The 26,040-nt window shown below is 44.4% G+C and overlaps 1 protein-coding gene and 1 long non-coding RNA gene across 2 annotated transcripts in view; one reads left to right on the top strand and one right to left on the bottom strand.

The window, feature by feature from the left end:
- Positions 1-3,581: 3,581 nt before the first annotated feature.
- LOC140468952 (uncharacterized) lies at positions 3,582-9,568 on the bottom strand. Its single transcript, XR_011955895.1, has 2 exons — positions 6,931-9,568; positions 3,582-5,509 (listed from the first exon to the last, which is right to left on the bottom strand). It is a non-coding gene; the product is annotated as an uncharacterized lncRNA (long non-coding RNA).
- Positions 9,569-10,626: 1,058 nt separating this feature from the next.
- The window catches only part of lysmd2 (LysM, putative peptidoglycan-binding, domain containing 2), a 70,633-nt gene continuing 55,219 nt past the window's right edge, over positions 10,627-26,040 (top strand). The window contains exons 1-2 of the mRNA XM_072565087.1: positions 10,627-10,644; positions 10,727-11,057. Of these exons, the coding sequence (XP_072421188.1) occupies positions 10,860-11,057 (198 nt within the window). The 5' untranslated portion in view covers positions 10,627-10,644; positions 10,727-10,859. The remainder of the gene's footprint in view (positions 10,645-10,726; positions 11,058-26,040) is intronic.

The following is a 26,040-nucleotide window of genomic DNA, read 5'->3' on the forward strand; positions in this document are numbered from 1 at the left end:
AAGGTTTAGGCTTGGATAGCTTCAGTGTAGGTAGGGGTTGTCCTCTTTCACTGTTGTTATTTACACTAATAATTGAGCGACTAGCAGATGCTATATGGGCTGATTCTAATATAATGGCTCTGAGAGTTGGTTCAGGTAAACATAAAATTACCCTTTATGCATATGATGTTCTCCTTTTTCTTAGTAATCCTTTGATGTCCGTGCCCTGCCTGATATCCAAGTAATTAATTTATTTAGTGTGTTCTCAGCATACAAAATCAATTTCACAAAATCGGAGGTCATGCTGATGGGCGGTCTCACTAGTATGTCCCACTTATCGGACGGATCTTGCTTTCCCTTTCAGTGGTCTCTGGAGGGCTTTTTATATTTAGGTATTTTTATCACCCCAATATTTGGCCAGTTGTATAAAGTCAATTTTGTTCATCTATTGGAGAGGATAAAGCAGGACCTTCAAATTTGGGGGGATCTTCCAAAATCTTGGTTAGGCAGAATAGCTCTAATTAAAATGAATATTTTGCCTTGTCTCCTATACCCTATGAGAATGCTCCCTGTGATGTTGCTGAGGCCAGCATTGTGTAAACTATATGGTTGGCTTGGTTCTTTCATTTGGAATCATAGACGGCCCCTTATTAAATTAAAGAAGCTGCAGCTCCCACAAGCAAGGGTGACGGCTGGATTTTCCAGACTTTAGGAAGTACCAGCTGATTTCTCGATTAAGCTACGTAGCTGATTGGGTCTCCCGCAATCAATCTGGCTGGACATTGAGGCCTCTCAAGCAAAGTGTCCCCTTATTAATCTCCTATTTTTAGATAAAATGAAAGTCATTATGGACCATTGTAAAAACCTTATTGTATTAAACACAATTAAAGCCTGGAAGATAATGCGGCAAAATGAGGGCAACTCACAAAAAACCTCCCCTTATACTCCTGTAGTGGGAGCATGGGGTTTTCAACCGGGGCTCACAGATGACACATTTAAATCCTGGAGGTCTGGGGTATTTCCTGCTTAAGGGAGCTGGTCAATTGGGAGGTTATGATGTCTTTTGAACAGCTACACCAGAAATTTGGACTGCCGAATGGAGACCTCTTTCGGTACTTCCAAATTCGAGATTACATACAGAAGAAGACTACGTTATTAGATTGCTCTTATAAATCAGATAGGGAACAAAGAGTGTTGTGGCCAATGGGATTACCCTCGGTAAGCGCTCTCTATCATTTACTACTCAACAAAGTATCAGAAGACATGGAAAGAATGTTTAAAACATGGAATCAGGAATTGGGGTTGGAAATCTCTTCAGAAATGTAGGACAACATCTGGGAAAATGCCAGAAAGATCTCTATCTGTAATAGAACCCAAGCTATTCAATTAAAGATACTCCATAGGACTCATATAGCACTGGAACGATTGGCAAAATATAGGGCAGGAGCATATCCAATGTGTCCTAAATGTAAAATAGAGGTCAACACTCTCACACACTGCTTATGGACATGTCACAAGATCTGCAAGTACTGGGTCAGAGTAGTAAATGCTCTGACAGAAATCTTGGGAGTAGAAATTAGGGTGGGTCCAGTATCTCTTCTCCTGGGCTTTTCAAGCCTACCTTCCCTGGATGTGCACGGGAGGAAATTATTCTCCATTCTCTCCTTTTGTGCAAAGAAAAATATCTTAGTAGGTAGCTGAGGGCCCTCCAGGACTTTCGAATTGGTATAGATTGGTCATGGAATGTATTCCCCTTGACTTCCTTACAAATATGGTGCACCAAAAAATAGAATTATTTAATAAAATATGGCAGCCCTTTCTGAACTATATTGATACAGATATTTTGGCCATTTTGTCAAGGGCTTTTATCTAGTTGTGGTAACGGTTCTGGCTGGTCCGGGGGCCCCCCGGGGGGAGGAATCCCATACGAATACGGGTTTTATTATGACTTGATGTTAATTCATTCTGAGCATGTACCTCATTATTTAACTACTATGTTATCCTTTTTTTTTCCTTTTGAGTAATGCAAGATATTTTATTATACATTCTGGTTAGTTATAGGTTTGATTAGTAGTGTTTTTTTTAATCTTTTCTCTTTGTTTGCTATGTTTTGGCTATTATTTATTTAATATTTAATTGGATATTAATGTTAGTATTTGTGTGTATTATTTTGTAAGTTTGTAAATAATATGTTATTAACAAATGTTTTTCTTCAATAAAAATATCTATTAAAAAAATTAAATAACCCTGCCCCTACTGCTCTCTTGAGAAGAGAGTTCCAAAGACTTTTCAGAGATGTAATTTTTCCTTAAATCTGTTCCAGAAGGGAAGCCCCATATTTTTAAACTGTGCTTCTCCAAGTCTTGGTCTCTCCCTAAAGAGGAAATATCCTCCCAGTATCCGTAGACTTCAGTAAGGCATTCGACAAGGTTCCCCATGGGAAACTGGTTAGCAAGGTTAGATCTCATGGAATAGAGGGAGAACTCGCCATTTGGATAAAGAACTGGCTCAAAGTAGAAGACAGAGGGTGGTGGTGGAGGGTTGCTTTTCAGACTGGAGACCTGTGACCCAGTGGAGTGTCACAAGGATCGGTGCTGGGTCCACTACTTTTCATCATTTATATAAATGATTTGGATGTGAGCATAAGAGGTATAGTTAGTAAGTTTGCTGATGACACCAAAATTGGAGGTGTCGTGGACAGCAAAGAAAGTTACCTCAGATTACAACGGGATCTTGATCAGATGGGCCATTGGGCTGAGAAGTGGCAGATGGAGTTTAATTTAAATAAATGTGAGGTGCTGCATTTTGGGAAAGCAAATCTTAGCAGGACTTATAGACTTAATGGTAAGGTCCTAGGGAGTGTTGCTGAACAAAGAGACCTTGGAGTGCAGGTTCATAGCTCCTTGAAAGTGGAGTCGCAGGTAGATAGGATAGTGAAGAAGGTGTTTCTTATGCTTTACTTTATTGGTCAAAGTATTGAGTACAGGAGTAAGGAGGTCATGTTGCGTCTGTACAGGACATTGGTTAGGCCACTTTTGGAGTATTGTGTGCAATTCTGGTCTCCTTCCTATTGGAAAGATGTTGTGAAACTGGAAAGGGATCAGAAAAGATTTACAAGGATGTTGCCAGGGTTGGAGGATTTGAGCTATGGGAGAGGTTGAACAGGCTGGGGCAGTTTTCCCCAGAGCATTGGAGGCTGAGGGGTGACCTTATAGAGGTTTACAAAATCATGAGGGGCATGGATAGGATAAATAGACAAAGTCTTTTCCCTGGGATGGGGAGTCCAGAAGTAGAGGGCATAGGTTTAGGGTGAGAGGGAAAAGATATAAAAGAGTCCTAAGGGGCAACTATTTCACTCAGAGAGTGGTACGTGTATGGAATGAGCTGCCAGAGGAAGTGGTGTTGGCTAGTATAATTGCAACATTTAAAAGGCATCTGGATAGGTATATGGATAGGAAGGGTTTGGAGTGATATTGGCCAGGTGCTGGCAGGTGGGACAAGATTGGGTTGAGATATCTGGTCAGCATGGACAAGTTGGACTGAAGGGTCTCTTTCCATGCTGTACATCTCTGTGACTGTATGACTCTATGAGTGATCAAGAATTATGTAAAGTAAAACTTAACTATTTTATTTCTTAAAGTATAACTGAGAATAATTAACTAACAACTATTTACAATTCCTTCCTCTAACCCATCTTTTACCTTCCCTTCTATAATACTAGTCCGATAAAACTCCCAATTAAAATTTACAGGAAAATCTTAATTTTAAAACCAGCCAGCGGTCGAATCTTCTCTTTATCTTCATCTGTAGATTGGCTCTCTAGGTCAGTGTTGAACTTTTTCTCTCTGCAAACCCCTTCTCTAGACAGGTACCTCTCAGAAAGTTCTGACTAGCAGTCTACAGCAGTTGGTCTGCTGTCAGTTCTCCTCCCAACTATTCAATTTCCCCTGCTCTTGTATCCCAAAACATCAGATTGTGTCATTGGCTTTTAAAATTGTCAATATACTCAATTCAACCTTGATTGGAATTTGGTATTTTCCGGAGTATAATTTAAACTGATTGGCCTAATTCAAATCTGTTTTGTTGTTTCCAGGCAACCAGCTACCCCAGTAGCTGGAGCACATGTTACATTGTGTGTTATTGAGAACACTTGGTGCTGTCACTGCTAGCTTTTACTCACTTAAAAGGTATAGTTCACCCACATCGTCATAACACCTCCCCCAATTAAGAAAAAAGTGAACCATCATCATGAAAAGATGGTTTCTTTTTTCTTCTCTACTTCTTAAACCATTACCCTAACATACAGATAAATTTAATATAAGTTCACCTTAACGTCCTCCCATATACATATATATATATAAACATTAAATTAAAAACTCTATCAGTTACACATTGGCAATTACATAAGACTTCAACAAAATCGTCTCATATTCTTATCTTTAAAGTGTTGTAAGAATGTAAGTGGATTGTGGTCAGTGTACACAACCGTCTCTGACACATTGTTTACAACATACACATTAAAATGTGGCAAGGCCAGTATCAAATTCAATAGTTCTTTTTTCGATCATGGAGTATTTCCTTTGGTGGATGTTGATCTTCTTCATAAAGTAACCAACTGGCAGTTCAATCCCATTCTCATCTTCCTGTCAGAAAACAGCCCCAACTCCTATGTCACTAGCATCAATGGTGACTTTAAAAGGTTTTGAAACGTTTGGTGTAGCTAAAACTCGTTTGGTGGTTAATATGACTTTCAAATGGTCGAATGCCTCCGGGCATGGTTCTGTCCACCAAAACTGTGTTCTTCTTCAGCAAATCGGTTAATGATGCCACGACACTGCTGAAGTTTGCAATAACTTCTAATAAAATCTACTGATCCTAAGAATCAAAGCACCTCTTTCTTCGAGGTTGGTGGTGGAAATTCCTTGATAGCCTTCATCTTTGCATTCTGTGGAGTCAACCTTCCATGACCAATATTATGTCCCAAGAACATTACCTTTACTTTGTATTATGTTTTATTTAAGTTTATGACCAGTTTTGCTTCTCATAGTCATTCAAAGAGCTCTAGCAACAGTACCATGTGATATTTCCAGGACTTACTAAAGATCACTACATCGTTCAAATAGACTGCACAGTTTGTTAACCCAGCCACAACTCTGTTCATGAATCTTTGGAATGTAGCGGATGTGTTCTTCATTCCAAAGGGCATCATTTTAAACTGAGAGCCCATTTGGGGTCACAAACAGGGAAATTTATTTTGCCGTCTCTGATAAAGGCACCTGCCAGTAACCACGCATTAAGTCCAACTTGGTGATGTAACTGGCTTATCCGACTTTCTCGATACAGTCCTCCAAGCTAGGAATTGGATAGGAGTCCGATTTTGTAACAGCGTTGACCTTCCGATAATCCACGCAGAATCGTTGAGTCCCATCCGGTTTGGGAACTAAGATGATTGGCGAACTCCACTCGCTCTGGCTTGGTTCGATGATGTTCTCATCGAGCATGGCCTCCACCTCCTTTTGGACCTGTCTAGCTTTGAAAGGATTAAGCAGATAGGGGTATTGTTTTATCATAGCAGATGTCTCTACATCTACTTAATGTACAATAGCATTAGTCCTCCCCATCTGATTCTTACACGTCTTTGTACTGCAGTAACAAATCTTTCAACTGTGTTCTATGCTCATGAGACAGGTAGCTTATTAACCTATCCCACTCCTCAAAGACTTCTTCATTACTTAATCTATTTTGAGGCGCATCAAAACCACATTATCTGGATTTGATTCCTCACTCTGCAAGGCAGTAACTAACATCTGTTTCTCCAGTTCTTTCTCTCTAGTATAATATGGTTTCAACATGTTCACATGACACACTCATTACCTTTTTTTTTCTATCTGGTACCTTTACTAGATAATTCATTGGACTCAAATTTTTTCCCAATATGATAGGGACCACTAAACCTGGCTTTGAAGGAATCTCCTATCACTGGTAACAGTAGATTAGATTCCCTACACTGTGGAAACAGGCCTTTCAGCCCAACAGGTCGACACTGACCCTCCAAAGAGTAACCCACCCAGACCCAGTTCCCTCTGACTAATGCAATTAATACCATGGGCAATTTATCATGGCCAATTCACCTGAGGTGCACATCTTTAGACAGTGGGTGGAAACCGGAGCACCTGGAGGAAGCCCACGCAGACACAGGGAGAATATGCAAACTCCACAAAGACAGTCACCTAGGGTTGGAATCGAACATGTTATCCCTTCAGGAAAACATCCGAGTCTCAGAGCTTTTATCTGCCACCTGCTTCATTCTATACTGTGCCCTCTTTAGGTGCTGTTTAGCTTACTCACCTACTTGGTTTAATCTCTCCCTCATCCGACAAGTGTGAGATCTCCAACTTTGGTCCTGTCAACATTTCTTTAATTAATTTCAAAGGACCTCTCACTTCATGACTAAATATTAACTCAAAGGGAGTGAACTGAGTAGATTCATTTGGGGCATCTCTAATGGCAAACAATACCAATCATTCGGGTAATCCTGACAGTATACTCGCAACATGATCTTCAAGGTCTGATGCCATCTTTCTAAAGCTCCCTGGGATTCAGGGTGATACACATTGGATTTAAAGTGCTGTACATCTAAGCTATCCAAAACCTCTTTAAACAGCCTAGCAGTAAAATTTGACCCTTGGTCCAACTGAATCTCTCTGGGTAGCCCGAACTGTGTGAAGAAAGCTACTAACTCCTCTACTACCCTTTTTGCCTTTATACTCTGTAATGGAATTGCTTGTGGAAATCTGGGAGACACATCCATTATGGTTAACAAGTACTGGTTCCCACTTTTAGTTCTCGAGAGGGGCCTACACAATCTATTATAACCCACGTGTAGGGTTTGTCAAATGCAGGAATTGGCAACAAAGGTGCCGGTTTTATTACTGCCTGTGGCTTACCTACCATTTGGCATGAATGATGTGTCCAGCAAAAGTACATCCTTGTGCATTCCAGGCCAATAAAAATGTTTTTGTATCTTAGCCTGAGTCTTTTGTACCCCTAGGTGACCTCCTACAGGTAGTTCATGTGCTACCCATAACACCTCCTGTCTGTATGCTACCGACAACACAATCTGTTGCACTTCGGCCCATTTCTCCTCTGCATTAACCTGTCATGGTCTCCATTTCTGCCTTATTTTTTTCATATAATAACCCTCCAGAATATTCTCTGCCTCCTTTTCAGAGTATGCATCCACGTATATATCTTTTATCATCTTGCTTTGCTGTTGCAAGTCTCTTAGCCTTTCAGGACTAAACACTGTCTGCCTGTTCAGGTTTTTCCTGCACCATTACGTCAAACAGAGTGTCCGCTAACTGAACCTCAACCCCTTCATCTTTCTCTTTGCTTTTCACTTAATGCTGTGACTTATGATAGTGGGATTTGGTAACCACAGAGTCTGGGAAAATACCAGGGTATTTCTGGTTGAACTCCTCACTTTCTTGGTCTTCCTTGGGCTTCTTCACATCAAGGGGTGTTACTCCCACCTTGGATCTGACACTCGGTCAATCACTCCCACTGTAACTTCCCCAGTCTTAAATTGGCACTTTAACCTGATCTTACATAGGGGAACACGAAATTTCTGTCCATCTATCCCACAAATTACCACACTCTTGGGTAACATATCAGAAATAGTGCATATTCACTCATCCCTTACTATCAGTGACTGGTTAGATCCTGTATCTCTCAAAGTTATAACTTCTTGTCCTTCTCCCCTTTTTTTTCTGAGTAAACTTTACCCACAGAGGAAAGTTCTTTGTAGAGATCAGGCACTAACTCCATACCCAGCCCCTGCCTAGACTGTGCACTCTCCTGCAGTTCCTCGGTTCTTCTTGGGTCTCATTTACAATCTTCACTAATGCCACTGGCTTAGCTTCCTTTACCACATCTTTTCCCACAGCACCTTTTTTTAACGACCAGCACTGTGACTTTCCGTGTCCCACTTTATCACAGTGGAAACACTTGAGATCTTTCAGCTCCTTTCCATGCTTTTGCGCTTCTTTTTTATCCTGTGATAAAATCTCACCGTGCTCTCTACTCTTGGTTTTGCAGTGTAGGATCTCCCCTTCTCCCAACATCTATCCCTCACAGGACGAAATTCTGGCCTGAAGCTTGTCTTCTGCACCAACATGTACTCATCTGCTAATTCTGCTGCCCTTCTCACTTCCTGAACTTTCTGTTCCTCCACGTGAATTCTTTGCATCTCTGAAAGTGAATTTTTAAACTCCTCCAGCAGAAAAACCTCTCTGAGAGCCTCAAGTGTCCTGTCTATTTTCAAAGCATGCACCCAACGATCAAAATGACTATGTTTAACTCTTTCGAGCTCAACATAAGTCTTACCTGGTTCCTTCTTTGTGTTTCTGAACCTCTGTCTATATGCTTCTGGTAGCAATTCATAAGCACTTAAAATAGCCTGTTTAACCTCTTCATTATCTCTTGACCCCTCATCTGAAAATGCAGCAGATTCCTCACGAGCTCTGCCTACCAGTTTAGTCTGAACTAGCATTACTTATAAATCCTCGGACCACTCCATCTACCTAGCCAATTTTTCAAATGAAATGAAGAAGGCTTCAAAATCTTTCCCATCAAAATGTGGCTGAGTTTTGACATACTTATATATATCACTACCTTCTCTTTTAATCTCCATCCTGTTCACTTGATTTCGCTAAGTCGTAACTTCTCAATTCTCTGTCTTTTTGCTCCACAAAGAACTTTCTCTCTCTTTCTTTCTCCCTTTCTTCTCTCTCTCTTTGCTCAGCCAATAACTTTTTCTTTTTTCCTCTCCTTACCTCTCTTTCTCTCTCCCTTTCTCTTTCTTCTCTCTCTCTTTCCCTTTCTCTCTCTTTACCTTCTAATCCATTTTCCTCAATTGTAATATAAGTTTTTCTATCTCTATTGCTCACTTGTCTGTTTCTCTGACACACCTAAGTGTTTGAGTAACCCCTTTACAATTTCAGCTTTATTTTTGTCCATGGTTAAACCCAAATCTAACTTATTCACTAATTCTAAAAGTATGGCCTTTTTCTTTTCTACTAAACTTTCTTGGTAAATTTGACAAACATCTTCAAATCTCAGAACCTCTTCAGCAATTTTAAGAGCCATTTCTCTCACTTTTAATTTCCTCAGCCATAAGTCACCGAAAGTAAACAAATTGTCTCACCTATGTTTTATTTAAAGATCTAGGACACTAACCTGCAAGTGTCTAAATCTGCTGGAATTTTTCATACCCCCAAATCTATTCAAAACTGTCTAAGCCAGTTCAAATCATGGACCCAAGCCCCTAAACTATTACAACATGGGGCAAACCCTCTTGCTTAATTTAAAACCAACAACACAGAACTTTATTTCTTAAAGTATAACCGAGAATAATTAATTAACAACTATTTACAATTCCTTCCTCTAACCTATCTTTTACTTTCCTTTCTATAATACTCATTTAATAAAACCCCCAATGAAGATTTACAGGAAAATCCGAATTTTAAAACCAGCCAGTGGTCAAATCTTCTCCTTATCTTCATCGGTATATTGGCTCTCCAGGTCAGTGTTGAGGCTTTTCTCTGTGCAAACTCCTTCTCTGGACACTGTCCTCTCAGAGAGTTCTGACTAACAGTCTACAGCTGTTGGTCTGCTGTCAGTTCTCCTCCCAACTGTTCAGTTTTTCCCGGTCTTATACCCCAAAGCATCAGATTGTGTCATTGGCTTTTAAGATTGTCAATATATTCAATTCAAACTTGATTGGAATTTGGTATTTTTCAGGGTATAATGCGAATCTGTTGTGTTGTTTCCAGGCAACTAACTACCCCAGCAGCTGGAGCACATGTTACATTGTGGCAAAAGTGAGGACTGCGGATGCTGGAGATCAGAATCAAGATTAGAGTGGTGCTGCAAAATCACAGCAGGTCAGGCAACATCCGAGGAGCAGGAAAATCAATGTTTCGGGCAAAAGCCCTTCATGCTGTGGGGTATAAGACCAGGAAAAATTGAACAGTTGGGAGGAGAACTGACAGCAGTCCAACAGCTGTAGACTGTTCGTCAGAACTCTCTGAGAGGTCAATGTCCAGAGAAGGAGTTTGCACAGAGAAAAACCTCACCACTGACCTGGAGAGCCAATCTAGGAATGAAAGGCTTTTGCCCGAAATGTCGATTTTCCTGCTCCTCGGATGTTGCATGAACAGAGGAGGAAGAGTGTCATAAAGACATACAGCAAATAATCAGTCCCTTCGGTCCAACTCGTCTATGCCCCGACCAGATATCCCAACTTAGGTGAAAGTGAGGACTGGAGATCAGTCAAGATTAGAGTGGTGCTGGAAAAGCACAGCAGGTTCCCGACTGTTAAACAATTTTCCAACCATCTCAATACACTACTTTTACTTTCACACATTGATCAAGAGGGTCTGGCCTCAAGCCTCAAAAGGGAGTCACAGTGGGAAAACGTTTGGGATTACAGTGACCTAGGATTTTTGCATTCACTGGAGAATGCAAGTTTAACTTCGTTGATATTTGGGAGACCTCTGACAGTGCAGCACTCCTCTTCAGACCACTGAGTAATCAGATTACATAGGACCATGGGAGGGATTTGAACCCGAGACCCTTCGTTCTCCGAGACAGACGCATTAGTCGGTGAGCCACAAACACCAAGGGTTTGGCGCTGCGCGAAGTGGCCTTTTTATCAGGGAATTGACGGCGGTTTTTTTTGCTGCAGACTCTCGGAGGGTGAGGCTCCTGTCGTCATTCAGCTGCCGCCCTTCTCCATCAAAGAAGCAGCATCTCGGGCCCCGGCCTCGCCTTTCAACCACACCCCGCTTCCCCCCTCCCTCACTCCGGGGTAGGGGAGGATGTCCGAGCCGCTGCCTCCCGGGGCCGGTGGAGGGGATGAGTCGGAGGCCGAGCTGTCCCAGAGTCTGGCCCGGACCAAGACGCGCTCGTACGGCAGCACGGCGAGTGTGGCGGCCCCGCTGGCCGAGAAATACATCCAGCACCCGGTCAGCCCGAGCGACACCCTCCGAGGCCTCGCCCTGCGCTATGGAGTCACGGTGAGTCCGGGGGCCCCGGCCCCGGCCCCGGCCCGGGGCTGGGAGCGATCAGACCGAGCGCCAGGCCGACCCCCCCCGCCCCCCCAGCTCATTCCCCACCCCCCACTCTCCATCATCTCACTCTCCCCTCTCCATCATCTCACTCTCCCCCCTCCATCATCTCACTCTTCCCCCCCCTCCATCATCTCACTCTCCCCCTCCTCCATCATCTCACTCTTCCCCCCCCTCCATCATCTCACTCTTCCCCCCCTCCATCATCTCACTCTTCCCCCCCTCCATCATCTCATTCTTCCCCCCCCTCCATCATCTCACTCTTCCCCCCCCTCCATCATCTCACTCTTCCCCCCTCCATCATCATCTCACTCTTCCCCCCCCTCCATCATCTCACTCTCCCCCCCCTCCATCATCTCACTCTTCCCCCCCCTCCATCATCTCACTCTTCCCCCCCCCCCATCATCATCTCACTCTCCCCCTCCTCCATCATCTCACTCTCCCCCTCCTCCATCATCTCACTCTTCCCCCCCTCCATCATCTCACTCTTCCCCCCCCCTCCATCATCTCACTCTTTCCCCCCCCCTCCATCATCTCACTCTTCCCCCCCCTCCATCATCTCACTCTTCCCCCCCCATCATCCTCTCACTCTTCCCCCCCCTCCATCATCTCACTCTCCCCCTCCTCCATCATCTCACTCTTCCCCCCCTCCATCATCTCACTCTCCCCCCCCTCCATCATCTCACTCTCCCCCTCCTCCATCATCTCACTCTCCCCCTCCTCCATCATCTCACTCTTCCCCCCCTCCATCATCTCACTCTTCCCCCCCCTCCATCATCTCACTCTTCCCCCCCCTCCATCATCTCACTCTTCCCCCCCCTCCATCATCTCACTCTTCCCCCCCCTCCATCATCTCACTCTTCCCCCCCCTCCATCATCTCACTCTTCCTCCCCTCCATCATCTCACTCTCCCCATCCCCATCATCATCATCTCACTCTTCCCCCCCTCCATCATCTCACTCTTCCCCCCCTCCATCATCTCACTCTTCCCCCCCTCCATCATCTCACTCTTCCCCCCCCTCCATCATCTCACTCTTCCCCCCCTCCATCATCTCACTCTTCCTCCCCTCCATCATCTCACTCTCCCCATCCCCATCATCATCATCTCACTCTTCCCTCTCCATCATCTCACTCTTTCCCCCCCATCATCATCTCACTCTTTCCCCCCCCCATCATCATCTCACTCTTCCCCCCCCATCATCATCTCACTCTTCCCCCCCCCCATCATCTCACTCTTCCCCCCCATCATCCTCTCACTCTTCCCCCCCCCCCCCGTCATCATCTCACTCTTCCCCTCCCTCCATCATCTCACTCTTCTCCTCCATCATCTCACTCTTCCCCCCCTCCATCATCTCACTCTTCCCCCTCCTCCATCATCTCACTCTTCCCCCCCCCCTCCATCATCTCACTCTTCCCCCCCCCATCATCCTCTCACTCTTCCCCCCCCCCCGTCATCATCTCACTCTTCCCCTCCCTCCATCATCTCACTCTTCTCCTCCATCATCTCACTCTTCCCCCCCTCCATCATCTCACTCTTCCCCCCCCTCCATCATCTCACTCTTCCCCCCCCCTCCATCATCTCACTCTTCCCCCCCCCTCCATCATCTCACTCTTCCCCCCCATCATCATCTCACTCTTCCCCCCCCTCCATCATCTCACTCTTCCCCCCCCTCCATCATCTCACTCTTCCCCCCCCTCCATCATCTCACTCTTCCCCCCCCTCCATCATCTCACTCTTCCCCCCCATCATCATCTCACTCTTCCCCCCCATCATCATCTCACTCTTCCCCCCCCCATCATCATCTCACTCTTCCCCCCCATCATCATCTCACTCTTTCCCCCCCCCCATCATCATCTCACTCTTCCCCCCCATCATCATCTCACTCTTCCCCCCCATCATCATCTCACTCTTCCCCCCCCCATCATCATCTCACTCTTCCCCCCCATCATCATCTCACTCTTTCCCCCCCCCCATCATCATCTCACTCTTCCCCCCCATCATCATCTCACTCTTTCCCCCCCCCATCATCATCTCACTCTTCCCCCCCCTCCATCATCACACTCTTCCCCCCCATCATCATCTCACTCTTTCCCCCCCCCCATCATCATCTCACTCTTCCCCCCCCATCATCATCTCACTCTTCCCCCCCCATCATCATCTCACTCTTTCCCCCCCCCATCATCATCTCACTCTTCCCCCCCATCATCATCTCACTCTTTCCCCCCCCCATCATCATCTCACTCTTCCCCCCCCTCCATCATCTCACTCTTCCCCCCCATCATCATCTCACTCTTTCCCCCCCCCATCATCATCTCACTCTTCCCCCCCCATCATCATCTCACTCTTCCCCCCCATCATCATCTCACTCTTTTCCCCCCCCCCATCATCATCTCACTCTTCCCCCTCCATCATTTCACTCTTCCCCCCCCGTCATCTCACTCTCCCCTCCCCCATCATCATCATCTCACTCTTCCCCCTCCATCATCTCACTCTTCCCCCTCCATCATTTCACTCTTCCCCCCCCGTCATCTCACTCTTCCCCCCCTCCATCATCTCACTCTTCCCCCTCCATCATCTCACTCTTCCCCCTCCATCATCTCACTCTTCCCCCCCCCCGTCATCTCACTCTCCCCTCCCCCATCATCATCATCTCACTCTTCCCTCCTCCGTCGTCTCACTCCCTCCTCCGTCGTCTCACTCCCTCCTCCGTCGTCTCACTCCCTCCTCCGTCGTCTCACTCCCTCCTCCGTCGTCTCACTCTCCTCCCCCCGTCATCATTTCACTCTCCTCCCCCCGTCATCATTTCACTGTCTCCCCCCCTCCGTCATCTCACTCTTCCCCCCCCCCCCCCCGTCATCTCACTCTTCCCCCCCCCCCCCCCGTCATCTCACTCTTCCCCCTTCTGTCATCTCACTCTTCCCCCCCCCCCCGTCGTCTCACTCTTCTCCCCGCTCCGTCGTCTCACTCTTCTCCCCCCCCCCCCCCCGTCGTCTCACTCTTCTTCCCCCCCCTGTCATCTCACTCTCCCCTCCCCCCCCCATCTCACTCTCTTTCCCCCCCCCCCCCCACCATCTCACTCTCTTCCCCCCCCCCACCATCTCACTCTCTTTCCCCCCTCCACCATTTCACTCTCACCCCCTCCATCATTTCACTTTCCTCCCCTCCGTCATCTCACTCTTCCCCCCTCCGTCATCTCACTCTCCCCCGTCATCTCATTGCGCCCCCCAATCATCTCACCCCGCATATCTTACTCCCCACCCCCCGACCGTGCCATCTCACACCCCCACATTGCCATCTCACACTTCACCCACCCCAACTTGCTCTGTCTCCCCTACAGCAACAGTAATTCCCTTTTCATCTCCCCACACTGACTTGGACACTTCTGTGATGTAAAGGTAGAGGTGTAAGTTGGTAGATGACTGGGCTCCACCATTGGTACAGGGCAGGAGGAGGCACACCATTGATGTTGAAGGGGCTGATGGAGTAGCAAATTAACAATACACTGTTGTCAAAGCAGTGGTTGAGGATAAGGCTGGCTGTGGGACTGAGAATTGGAACAGAAATCAGACATCATGAATTCAGAGGGAAGTACTAGCTATCTTCCCATTTGCTATCATAGAAAATAAGAGCAGGATTAAGGCCGTTTGGCACTTGGAACTTGCTCCACCATTAATTCTAATCATGGCTGGTGATTGCATTCAGTCTCTCGTTTCCACTTACTTCTCCATATCAGTTGACGTCTTTAACCCTAAAAACTTCATCTAATTTCTCCTCGAAAACATTCTAGGTTTTGGCCTCAACCACTTTCTGTGGTTTTCCAGAGGCTCATCACTTTCAGGGTGAAGACATTTCTCCTCATCTCAGTCTTAAATAGCCTACCTGATATTTGTTGACTGTGACCCCTGTTTCTGGCCTCCCCTGTATTTGGGAGCATCCTTCCTGACTTTATCCTGTCTGGTCCTGTTAGAATTTTATAGGCTTCTATGAGATCCTGCTCATTCTTCTGAAATCCTAACCTATCTTCATATGTCAGTCCCACCATCCCAGGAATTAGTCTGGTAAACCTTTGTTGCACTCCCTCCATAGCCAGAACATCTTCAGATAAGATGGCTAAAATTGCACCCAGTACTATCTATCCTGTACTGACCAAATGCTTACAGAGACCAGTTGCAGGACCATCTCTCCAACCTTAAATAAACAGATTTAGACTTGAAATTGGTCCTGAATACTTAAAAGAATTATTAGTTAGGGTAGATCCAAGCCAAGTTGGTTTCTGCGTTCTGTTATACTGAGGCTAAATGTTTCTGTTCGCCATTCAGCAGTTATTAACATGTGCCAGCGGTACTTGAATAAATGGCATCGCGTGAGAGATAAAGTAAGCTACCCCTGGTTTCTCCTGACCGTTGATTATTGATGATTCATTAATTTGCGACATTTGTGAGGATGATACTTGCTATGGAATGTACCCTATGGCAAGAACGTGCACATGGAGCCTTTAAATTTGTAGAGACTCGTGTGCTGCAGCTGCCATATGGTTGTGGCCAAACCAGGAAACTTCTTTGCTCTTTTCACCTGTCATAGATGTGCTGGAAGGGTTTGACCATGTCTGAAACCACCTTCCAAGGCCAGTGGGACTTGAACCCAGAGCCTCTAGCTCAAAGAAACAGGTGTTGCTGATACACCAGCAGTCCTTCACCCAGTTATTGGCGATATTAGACTTGGATTTCTTTTAATTTTTGAACAGTGATCTTGTGTTGAACTCAGGGCCTGCTTCCTCTAATACTTCACAGGAAGAACTGATAAAACTTGTCAAATCAGATTATGCGTTTATGGCATGAAAAATGTGTTTTTAATTACTCATTTGAGGTTTTTGATGGGGGTTGGCGAGAAGTGGGATGTAACAGTCAGGTTGTTTTTGTGATAAATAGGTTATAAGTGTGAAGTAGGACACACGTGTGAATTCTGGTTGTGTGGTTATCTAGCATTTACTGGAAACTCCGTTCGGTCTTTGCCCTTGATAGCACTGATTTTCAAAACTAGATCAGAAGTATTAGCTGTCTCTAAAGTCTGAATCATGAATAGTCAGAGAAACAACTGATACATAATGTTAATTATTGACAGCCTGAGATTCAAAATATCAGCAGTTTTGTAAAGCAAAGCAAGTAGTGAGGCATAGCAGATGTTTTGACTCTTCAGGTTGGCCCCTTATGGCAGGTTAACTATTAGTTAATGCCCATGTATTGTTTGTGCATGCATTTAGGACTTTGTCGAGAACAAACTGGGAAATATGTCTCCCAACATGTCAAAAGCTTGGATAGAACATAGCAAACAGATTAAAACATATTTATTCCCTTAAATGCCTCTCTTGTTATTTGCCTTAGCTGCTTCTTGTGGTATTATATTCCACACTCTGGATAGAGAAATTTCTGGATTAGTGGTGCTGGAAGAGCACAGCAGTTCAGGCAGCATCCGAGGAGCAGTAAAATCGACGTTTTGGGCAAAAGCCCTTCATCAGGAATAAAGGGAGAGATCCTGAAGCGTGGAGAGATAAGCTAGAGGAGGGTGGGGGTGGGGAGAAAGTAGCATAGAGTACAATAGGTGAGTAGGGGAGGGGCTGAAGGTGATAGATCAGGGAGGAGAGGGTGGAGTGGATAGGTGGAAAAGAAAATAGGCAGGTAGGACAGGTCATGGGGACAGTGCTGAGCTGGAAGTTTGGGACTGGGGTGAGGTGGGGGAAGGAGAAATGAGGAAACTGTTGAAGTCCACATTGATGCACTGGGGTTGAAGTGTTCCAAGGCGGAAGATGAGGCATTCTTCCTCCAGGCGTCTGGTGGTGAGGGAGTGGCGGCGATGGAGGCCCAGGACCTCCATGTCCTCGGCAGAGTGGGAGGGGGAGTTGAAATGTTGGGCCACGGGGCGGTGTGGTTGATTGGTGCGGGTGTCTCGGAGATGTTCCCTAAAGTGCTCCGCTAGGAGGCATCCAGTCTCCCCACTGTAGAGGAGACCGCATCGGGAGCAACGGATACAATAAATGATATTAATGGATGTGCAAGTAAAACTTTGGATGTGGAAGGCTCCTTTAGGGCCTTGGATGGAGGTGAGGGAGGAGGTGTGGGCGCAGGTTTTACAGTTCCTGCGGTGGCAGGGGAAGGTGTCAGGATGGGAGGGTGGGTTGTAGGGAGGCGTGGATCTGACCAGGTAGTCACAGAGGGAACGGTCTTTGTGGAAGGCAGAAAGGGGTGGGGAGGGAAATATATCCCTGGTGGTGGAGTCTTTTGAAGGTGTGGAAATGTCGGCGGATGATTTGGTTTATGCGAAGGTTGGTAGGGTGGAAGGTGAGCACCAGGGGCGTTCTGTCCTTGTTACGGTTGGAGGGGTGGGGTCTGAGGGCGGAGGTGCGGGCTATGGACGAGATGCGTTGGAGGGCATCTTTAACCATGTGGGCATGGAAATTGCGGTCTCTAAAGAAGGAGGCCATCTGGTGTGTTCTGTGGTGGAACTGGTCCTCCTGGGAGCAGATATGATGGAGGCGGAGGAATTGGGAATATGGGATGGCATTTTTGCAAGAGGTAGGGTGGGAAGAGGTGTAATCCAGGTAGCTGTGGGAGTCGGTGGGTTTTTAAAAAATGTCAGTGTAAAGTCGGTCATCATTAGTGGAGATGGAGAGGTCCAGGAAAGGGAGGGAGGTGTCAGAGATAAAGTTAAGGTCAGGGTGGAATGTGTTGGTGAAGTTGATGAATTGCTCAACCTCCTCACGGGAGCACGAGTTGGCGCCAATGCAGTCATCAATGTAGCGGAGGAAGAGGTGGGGAGTGGTGCCGGTGTAATTACGGAAGATCGACTGTTCTACGTAGCCAACAAAGAGACAGGCATAGCTGGGGCCCATATGTGTGCCCATGACTACCCCTTTGGTCTGGAGGAAGTGGGAGGATTCGAAGGAGAAATTGTTACGGGTGAGGACCAGTTCGGCCAAACGAATGAGAGTGTCGGTAGAAGGGTACTATTGGGGACGTTTGGAGAGGAAAAAACGGAGGACTTGGAGGCCCTGGTCATGGCAGATGGAGATGTAGAGGGATTGGATATCCATGGTGAAGATGAGGCATTGGGGGCTGGGGAAACGGAAGTCTTGGAGGAGGTGGAGGGCGTGGGTGGTGATTTGAACATATGTGGGGAGTTCCTGGACTGGGGGGATAGGACAGTGTCGAGGTAGGTAGAGATGAGTTCAGTGGGGCAGGAGCATGCTGAGACAATGGGTCGGCCAGGGTGGTCAGGCTTGTGGATCTTGGGAAGGAGGTAGAACCGGGCAGTGTGGGGTTCCCGGATTGTGAGGTTAGAAGCTGTGGGTGGGAGATCTCCTGAGGTGATGAGGTTCTGTATGGTCTGGGAGATGATGGTTTGGTGATGGAGGGGTGGGGTCATGGCCGAGGGGACGGTAGGAAGAGGTGTCCTCGAGTTGGCTTCAGCGATGTAGAGGTCAGTGCGCCAGACTACCACTGCACCCCCTTTATCTGCTGGCTTGATGGTGAGGTTGGGATTGGAGCAGAGGGATTGGAGGGCTGCGCGTTGTGAGGGTGAGAGGTTGGAGTGGGGGAGGCGGGTAGACAGGTTGAGGCAGTTAATGTCCCGGTGGCAGTTGGAAATGAAGAGGTCGAGGGCGGGTAATAGGCCAGCATGGGGTGTCCAGATGGATGCATTGTGTTGGAGGTGGGCGAAGGGGTCCTCGGAGAGAAATTTCTCCCCAGTCTGTTGGATTGATCAAGTCAGTTTATATTTCAGACCACGAGGTTTGGATTTCTGCAGGAACATAAATGGTTACAACACAGAAAAAGACTATTCAGCCTGTCCTGTCCATGATGGCTGTCTGTAAGAACTAATCAGCTCATCCTACTCGTCTGCCTTTTTCCCCAAAGCCCTGCAACTATTTTCTCTTCAGGTAATTAGCCAATTCTCTAATCAAAGCCACAATTGATGCTGGCTCCACCACAATCCCAGGTAATGCATTCCAAATTCTAGCCATGTGCTGTGAAAAATATGTTGTCTCTGGCTGTCTTGTATGTCTCTGCATAGAAATAAAGATTTTAATCATGTTGTTCATCAACCTTTTACTTCAAAAAGTCTGAATTTTTTAAAGAAGATGGCCCTTTCCATTTTTAGAGATTATTTTATGTATCGATGTTAAAGGGAGAGTTTTAGTTGCTGTATTACCCAATTGAATTTTGTAAGTTGGTGTTCCAACTTGCTGGATGTTCAAGCTACCATAAATATTTTAGATGATGAAGACAGTTCTGGATAACCATTAAAAATGCTATCATTTGAATTTCCTCCACTTTTCACATGTATGCTTATTGAATGGGGTAACAGCCTTGAGGTTGACAAACTATATGTTGTTTAAGCTCCTTTTACAAAACCACAGAATATATTGAATTCCATTGGTTCCCTTTGAGCCACAGCCTCCAGCTCTGATTTCACTTTTATTTGTCTGGAGTAATGGTGAGGTTAGCAGGCAATTCCTTAATGTGGTAATGTGTTGGTCCCTCAGCAAGTGCAGCACTTTTACCAAGTTGTGGCCAGGTCCTTGGTGGAGCAAGTGAAAAGGCTTTTAACAGGTGATTCCACTGCTTGGACCAGTCTAGGGGTGCCCTCCAGTGAAGTCTGGATAGAGTGTGCGACATCATCCTTGTGCTCTGCACAACTGGAGCAGGCAATGAAGGGATTAATTAGTTCCTGAGGAATTGGGAGAATGTGAGCAGCCTTTTGAGGAGGAGAAATTTTTGTACGTGACGGAGCTCAGCTGTGTCGTGTGTGACAAGCCTGACAGGACCCGATTGACAACTGGTTTCAAGTTGATGACAACTGCGTACAGCAGACCATAAAAAAGCAGCACGGTGGCTCAGTGATTGGTACTGACGCCTCATAGCACCAGGGATCTGGATTCGATTCCAGCCTTGGACTGTCTGTGTGGAGTTTGCACATTCTCCCTGTGTCTGCGTGGGTTTCCTCCCCAGTCCAAAGATGTGCAGATTAGGTGGATTGACCATGCTCAATTGCCCCATAGTGTCCAGGGATGTGTAGGCTAGGTGGATTAGCCATGAGAAATGCAGGGTTATGAGGATAAAGCAGGAGGGTGAGTCTGGGTGGGATGCTGTTTGAAGGGTCTGTGCGGACTCAGTGGGCCAAATAGCCTGCTTCCACACTGTAGGGATTCTATTTAATTTTATGATTCCCTCCTTAGTCATATATCCCAGACTTATTATCTAACCAGTCCAGCGGTGTTTTAGTTTCTAAGTATTCAAATTTGCATTAAGTTAGAAAGTAAACCCAACCTTTGCTGGCTATATTTAATAATGAAACATAGATTATTTTAATGCCTATTTTGTGATTCTAATGATTTAATCTTATGCCCATAAACCCCATCCTATGAGTTCAAATGTCTCATAACTATCATAGACTAAATTACAACCTAGGTCAGCACTTTGTCAGAAATAAATTGAAAGGTTTAAACTTTAAGTGGAGTTTTATCTTTTTGGTTAGACTGTTGTTTGTATTAGCTTTATGAGTAGGCTACCTATACTTGATTCATGGCAACATCTCATATGAGAGGTTTATATGTTAATGTCTTGTTGCAGACCTATTTAGCGATTGACTGCAATTGACTATTAGAAGCCAGTGAGTTAAGGATAAAGGGAATTAGGAGGAGGGATTTGGGATTTGCATTTCTGGGTTCAGGTAATTATTGTAAATGTAACTACTGCTATACATTAATATTTAGTCTAAGTACAATATCTATGTCAACCAAACTCTTTCTGTGTGTTTTGGGGGTTATACCTTTCCTTGATTGTCATTTACCAATGAGCTGTAAGCATTTACTGTACAACGGCAGGCATGCAGAGGCTCCTTGAGATAATGTCATTGCAGCAGCTTTAAATGATAAAGCATTGCATAACTGTATATGAAAACAACTTGGTCTGTATGATTATAAAGTAGCCCGAAGCCACTTTTCTTAATTCAGTGTTACTAAGTACTAAATTCCAACGTGATTGGATAAATCAACATTTTAGCACATATGGTGGCTTTGAAATATCAGGAGTAAACTATATAACATGATCTTTGTAATCATTAGGGAATCAACTTGTCATGAAAGGCATATTAGAAAGATAGTATTTTAAGTGAATTCCTAATTTATAATGGCATACTTAATAATCTTATATCAGGTGCTGGTCATTTTAGGGATTTGTAGATTTATACTGTCAGATGGGAATATTGCTAACTTGCAGTTAAATGATTTTGTTTTAAATGTGTTGTTTAAATGTCAATTTTGGTGGGGCTTGTTTTCCTTCCAGCGATTCTTTGTCCCTCAATTAAATAACCAAAAGTTGAGATTTATTACCCTATAAAAGGCACTTTGCAACTGGTGTTACAGTAGGACTCATGGTATTTCAGAATCTGCTGGGGACTGTTTCACTTACTTTCAAGAAAATGTAGTAGTTATACAGCACAGAAACAGACCCTTCAGTCCAACTTGTCCATGCCAACCAGAAATCTTAAATAAATCTTGTCCCATTTGCCAGCGTTTGGCCCATATCCATCTAAACCCTTCCTATTTGTATACCCATCTAGATGTTGTAATTGTACCAGCCTTCACCACTTCCTCTGGCAGCTCATTCCATACACGTACCACCCCCTTTGTGTTAAAAGGTTGCCACTTATGCCCCTTTTAAATCTTTCCGCTCTCACCTTAAACCTATGTCCTCTAGTTTTGGACTCCCCACCCTGGGGAAAAGACCTTGTCTATTTACTCTATTCGTGCACATGATTTTATATACCTCTTTAAGATCATACCTCAGCCTCCAATGCTCCAGGGAAAACAGCCCCAGCCTATTCAGCCTCTCCCTATAGCTCAAACCGTCCAACTCTGGCAACATTCTTGAAAATTTTTTCTGAACCCTTTTAAGTTTAACAACATCTTTCTATTAGTGGCCGAACCAATGTCTTTTACAGCTGCAACATGACCTCCTATACTCAGCACACTGATCAATAAAGGAAAGCATACCAAACGCCTTCTCCACTATCCTTTCTAACTGCAACACAATTTTCAAGGAGCTATGAACCTGCACTCCAAGGTCTCTTTATTCAGCAACACTCCTCAGGACCTTACCATTAAGTGTATAAGTCCTGCTCTGATTTTCTTTTAGGAACATGATTGTTGATCTTTCTTAGTCTTTGTGTTTTACTAAATTAACATGATTTATGTCTGGCTGTAATCGCAAATTAATATAATCAGTAAGTTAATTGACCACCCAATTTAAGATGAATCTTTATTTTAATGGTTATAGGCACTCAATTGTTTGCTTATAAAGCCTGTGTGCAGTTGAAAAATATGCCAATCATCCCGAAAGTTGTGGATATTGTAATTTTACAGTTAAATCAACATAGTCAGGGGCATAACAAAATAGAAAATGTGGGAAACTCTCAGCACAGTCAAGCAGCATCAGTAAAGAGACAATGAATCATAGAGTCATACAGCACGGAAACAGATCCTTCGATCCAAACGGATCCATGCTGACCAAGTTTCCCAAACTAAACTAATCCCACTTGCCTGCTTTTGGCCCAAATCCCTCTAAACCTGTCCTGTTCATACACCTGTTCAAATGTCTTTTAAATGTTGTAATTCTACCTGCATTCACACTTCCTCTCGTCAAGTTCCCTTCTTGAGATTCTTTCACGCTTGATGCAACTGCAATACGCCAATTTCTGTGAACAGTCACAATTTATTTCAGCAAGTACAAGCTTCCGGAGGATCACTTAACACTCTTTGCGATGCTTGCAGAGCGTGTCAAATGAGGCTCCCTGATCAAGAGAACCATCCTCCCTTTATATAGGGTTTTACATCACAGTCAGTCATGCATGCAAAATACAACCCTCTGCCTCTCCTCCATAGTCACATGCCACCCAAAAGCATTATAAAGTGAATAGGTTAGTCCTTTAAATTGTAGTGTTTACTGAGTATGATTAGATTGTCACATCCTGCCTGCCAGACAGAAAAACACTCTGCATTCCCCCCCCCCCCCCCCCCCCCCCCCGCCCCGAACATTCAATTTCTTACATGTCAGCAGAACAAATTAACCCTTTAACATCTCACTCTGGCACTTCATTCCATAAAGAAATTACCCTCTGTGTGATCTCCGAAGGGTCACATTGTACTTTATGTTAATTGCATTTCTCTATACACAGATGCTGCCAAACCTGCTGAGGTTCTCCAGCACTTTCTCTTTTTATTTTTCAGAAGTTTGCCATTCGTGTTGATGTGTCATAGGGCTTTCTGATGGTGCACGAGTTGTTTTTCCTTTGAACAATTGGCTTGCAATTGCTATGCATATTCTTGTTTCTTGCATAGTTTTATTGCAGCACGGAGGCTATAAATAGCGGTTGAGGGACCATAAATGTAAGACAGTCATAATTAAATCCAACAGGGAATTCAGGAGCAACTACTTATCCAATGAGTGGTTTGAATAAAAAAAACTCATTGTCACATGGAGAGGTTGAATAAGATACTGTAGATGCATTTCGGTGGAAGCTAGAGGTAACACAAACCGACTAGGAATAGAAGGATATGTTGATGGGATTAGATGAAGTCCAGTAGAAGGAGGTTAATGGGATGTATAAAAACCAGAATGGAGCTGGCACTGAATGACCAATGTGCTATGAATATTCACAAAGTTTTTGAAACAAATGTGTCTGAAGTTTTATACAAACCTATGAAGAAAAGACAGGCCAGCTGTTGCCGTATGTCTTTCCCATAGTGTCATAGTGTAACTCCTCACCCTCCTCCAACTTGACAGTCTCCCATGAGAGACAAAAACCAACTTGCCAGAAAACCTTAGACTAACCGAGAAATTCCTCTCGAACCTATGAAAGTGATCAATCACAAAAATAGAGAGTTTTTTTTAAACATGGTGGGTTATGATGTGCAATGAATTGCCTAAAAGGGTGTGGAAGCAAATTCAGCAGATCCTTTCAAAGGGAAGTTCAATATATGCTTGAAAGGAAAAAAGTGGAAAGCTGGTGTGGGGGGGAAATAGAAGAATTGATCTTTCAAAGAGTTGGCAGGATATAATGAGTGAGTGGTGCTATGCTCAAGTTTCTGAATCCTGCATTAGCAATCTGTCTCATTCCAGAGTGACCCCTCTAAGTCTTATACACAGTTATGTTAGCCAATCTCAAGGACACATCCAGCTCTATTTAAATTGTGAGTACATTGTGAACTGGTATTTTGTTTTGGGTTGAAGATAAATATCGCTTTTTGTACAATCAGAAAATACTTCAACATTGCTGTAGTAAATAGCGGTTATGATTGATTATCATTACAAAATTTAGTATCCTCTTCCATAATATTCTTACCTTTTATTGTAGTTCCCTTTTCGCTCTTTACTCATTCACCAATTGTTATTTTAAAATGGTGCTCCTGATTTTGGAGCTATCACTCTTATGTTTTCTAGTAGCATAGATGCCAGTTGTGCAGTTATACTGCTGGCTGTGCTTTACCTTCCTAGCAAATGAACTATTCATTGATGTTAAAATATCTGTTTCAACTTTAGCAAAAGGTTCATGTGACAGGCAGGTTGGGAACATTTTTTGACCCCTTGTTTTACATGAACTGCATTATACTCTACAAAGACTGCTTTCATTCATGTTACATCATATTGTTTGCTTTAATACAAAGCTAAAACTGATTATTGCAAAACGATGTAGTGTTAAGATTATAAGTCATTAATCTTGCATTAAGAAATGCCCATACCTGTCATTCCCAGTGAATGTCATCACATTCTCTTGCAGAAAATTAATAGCATCTCAATGTGCTACAGAACAGGACAGATGGCAGTGCTATGATGTCATGGTATCTTGTGCTACTTGCAAACATACATCTCCAGTCTAGTGGTTTTCACTGCTGTGGTGCTAATATTGTACGAATATAACTTCAGTGACTGCGTAGCAATGCAGCATTTAAGTAGTAAATATTCTTATTTATTTCCAAATGGTGACGTAGTCTCATCAACAACTGCAAAGTGGTTACACACATTTTGTAAACTGGATGCTGTATATTGTTTTGTAGATAATATGCATCGTTCTTGAACCATTGTGTTTTTCATATTTAGTGATTCCTCTTTTAAGTGGCACTGGTGTCTTTGACTTAAAATAAAGTAGATCATGCTTTGTATTGTTAAAGTTTACTCTGTGGGAAGCAAGGGAAGTGATTGTTGGGCCCCTTGCTGAGATATTTGTATCATCGATAGTCACAGGTGAGGTGACAGAAGACTGGAGGCTGGCTTACGTGATAACACAATTTAAGAAGGTTAGTAAGGACAAGCCAGGGAACTATAAACTGGTGAGCCTGACGTTGGTGGAGGGCAAGTTGTTGGAGGGAATCCTGAGGGACAGGATTTACATGTATTTGGAAAGACAAGGACTGACTCGGGATAGTCAGCATGGCTTTGTACATGGGAAATCATTTCTCATGAACTTGATTGAGTTTTTTGAAGAAGTAACAAAGAGGATTGATGAGGGCAGAGTGGTGGACGTGATCTATATGGACTTCAGTAAGGCATTCGTCAAAGTTCTCAAAGGGAGACTGGTTAGCAAGGTTAGATCACATGGAATACAGGAAGAACTAGCCATTTGGATACAGAACAAGCTCGAAGGTAGAAGACACAGGGTGGTGATGGAGGGTTGCTTTTCAGACTGGAGGCCTGTGACCAGTGGAGTGCCACAAGGATCAGTGTTGGTCCACTACTTTTCATCATTTATATAATTGATTTGGACGTGAATTTAGAAGGTACACTTAGTACGTTTACTGATGACACCAAAATTGGAGGTATAGTGGACAGCAAAGAAGGTTACCTCCGAGTACAACGGGATCTTGATCAGATTGGCCAA

This window comes from Chiloscyllium punctatum, chromosome 48 (assembly GCF_047496795.1).
Source record: "Chiloscyllium punctatum isolate Juve2018m chromosome 48, sChiPun1.3, whole genome shotgun sequence".
In the NCBI taxonomy this organism is placed as follows: domain Eukaryota; kingdom Metazoa; phylum Chordata; class Chondrichthyes; order Orectolobiformes; family Hemiscylliidae; genus Chiloscyllium; species Chiloscyllium punctatum.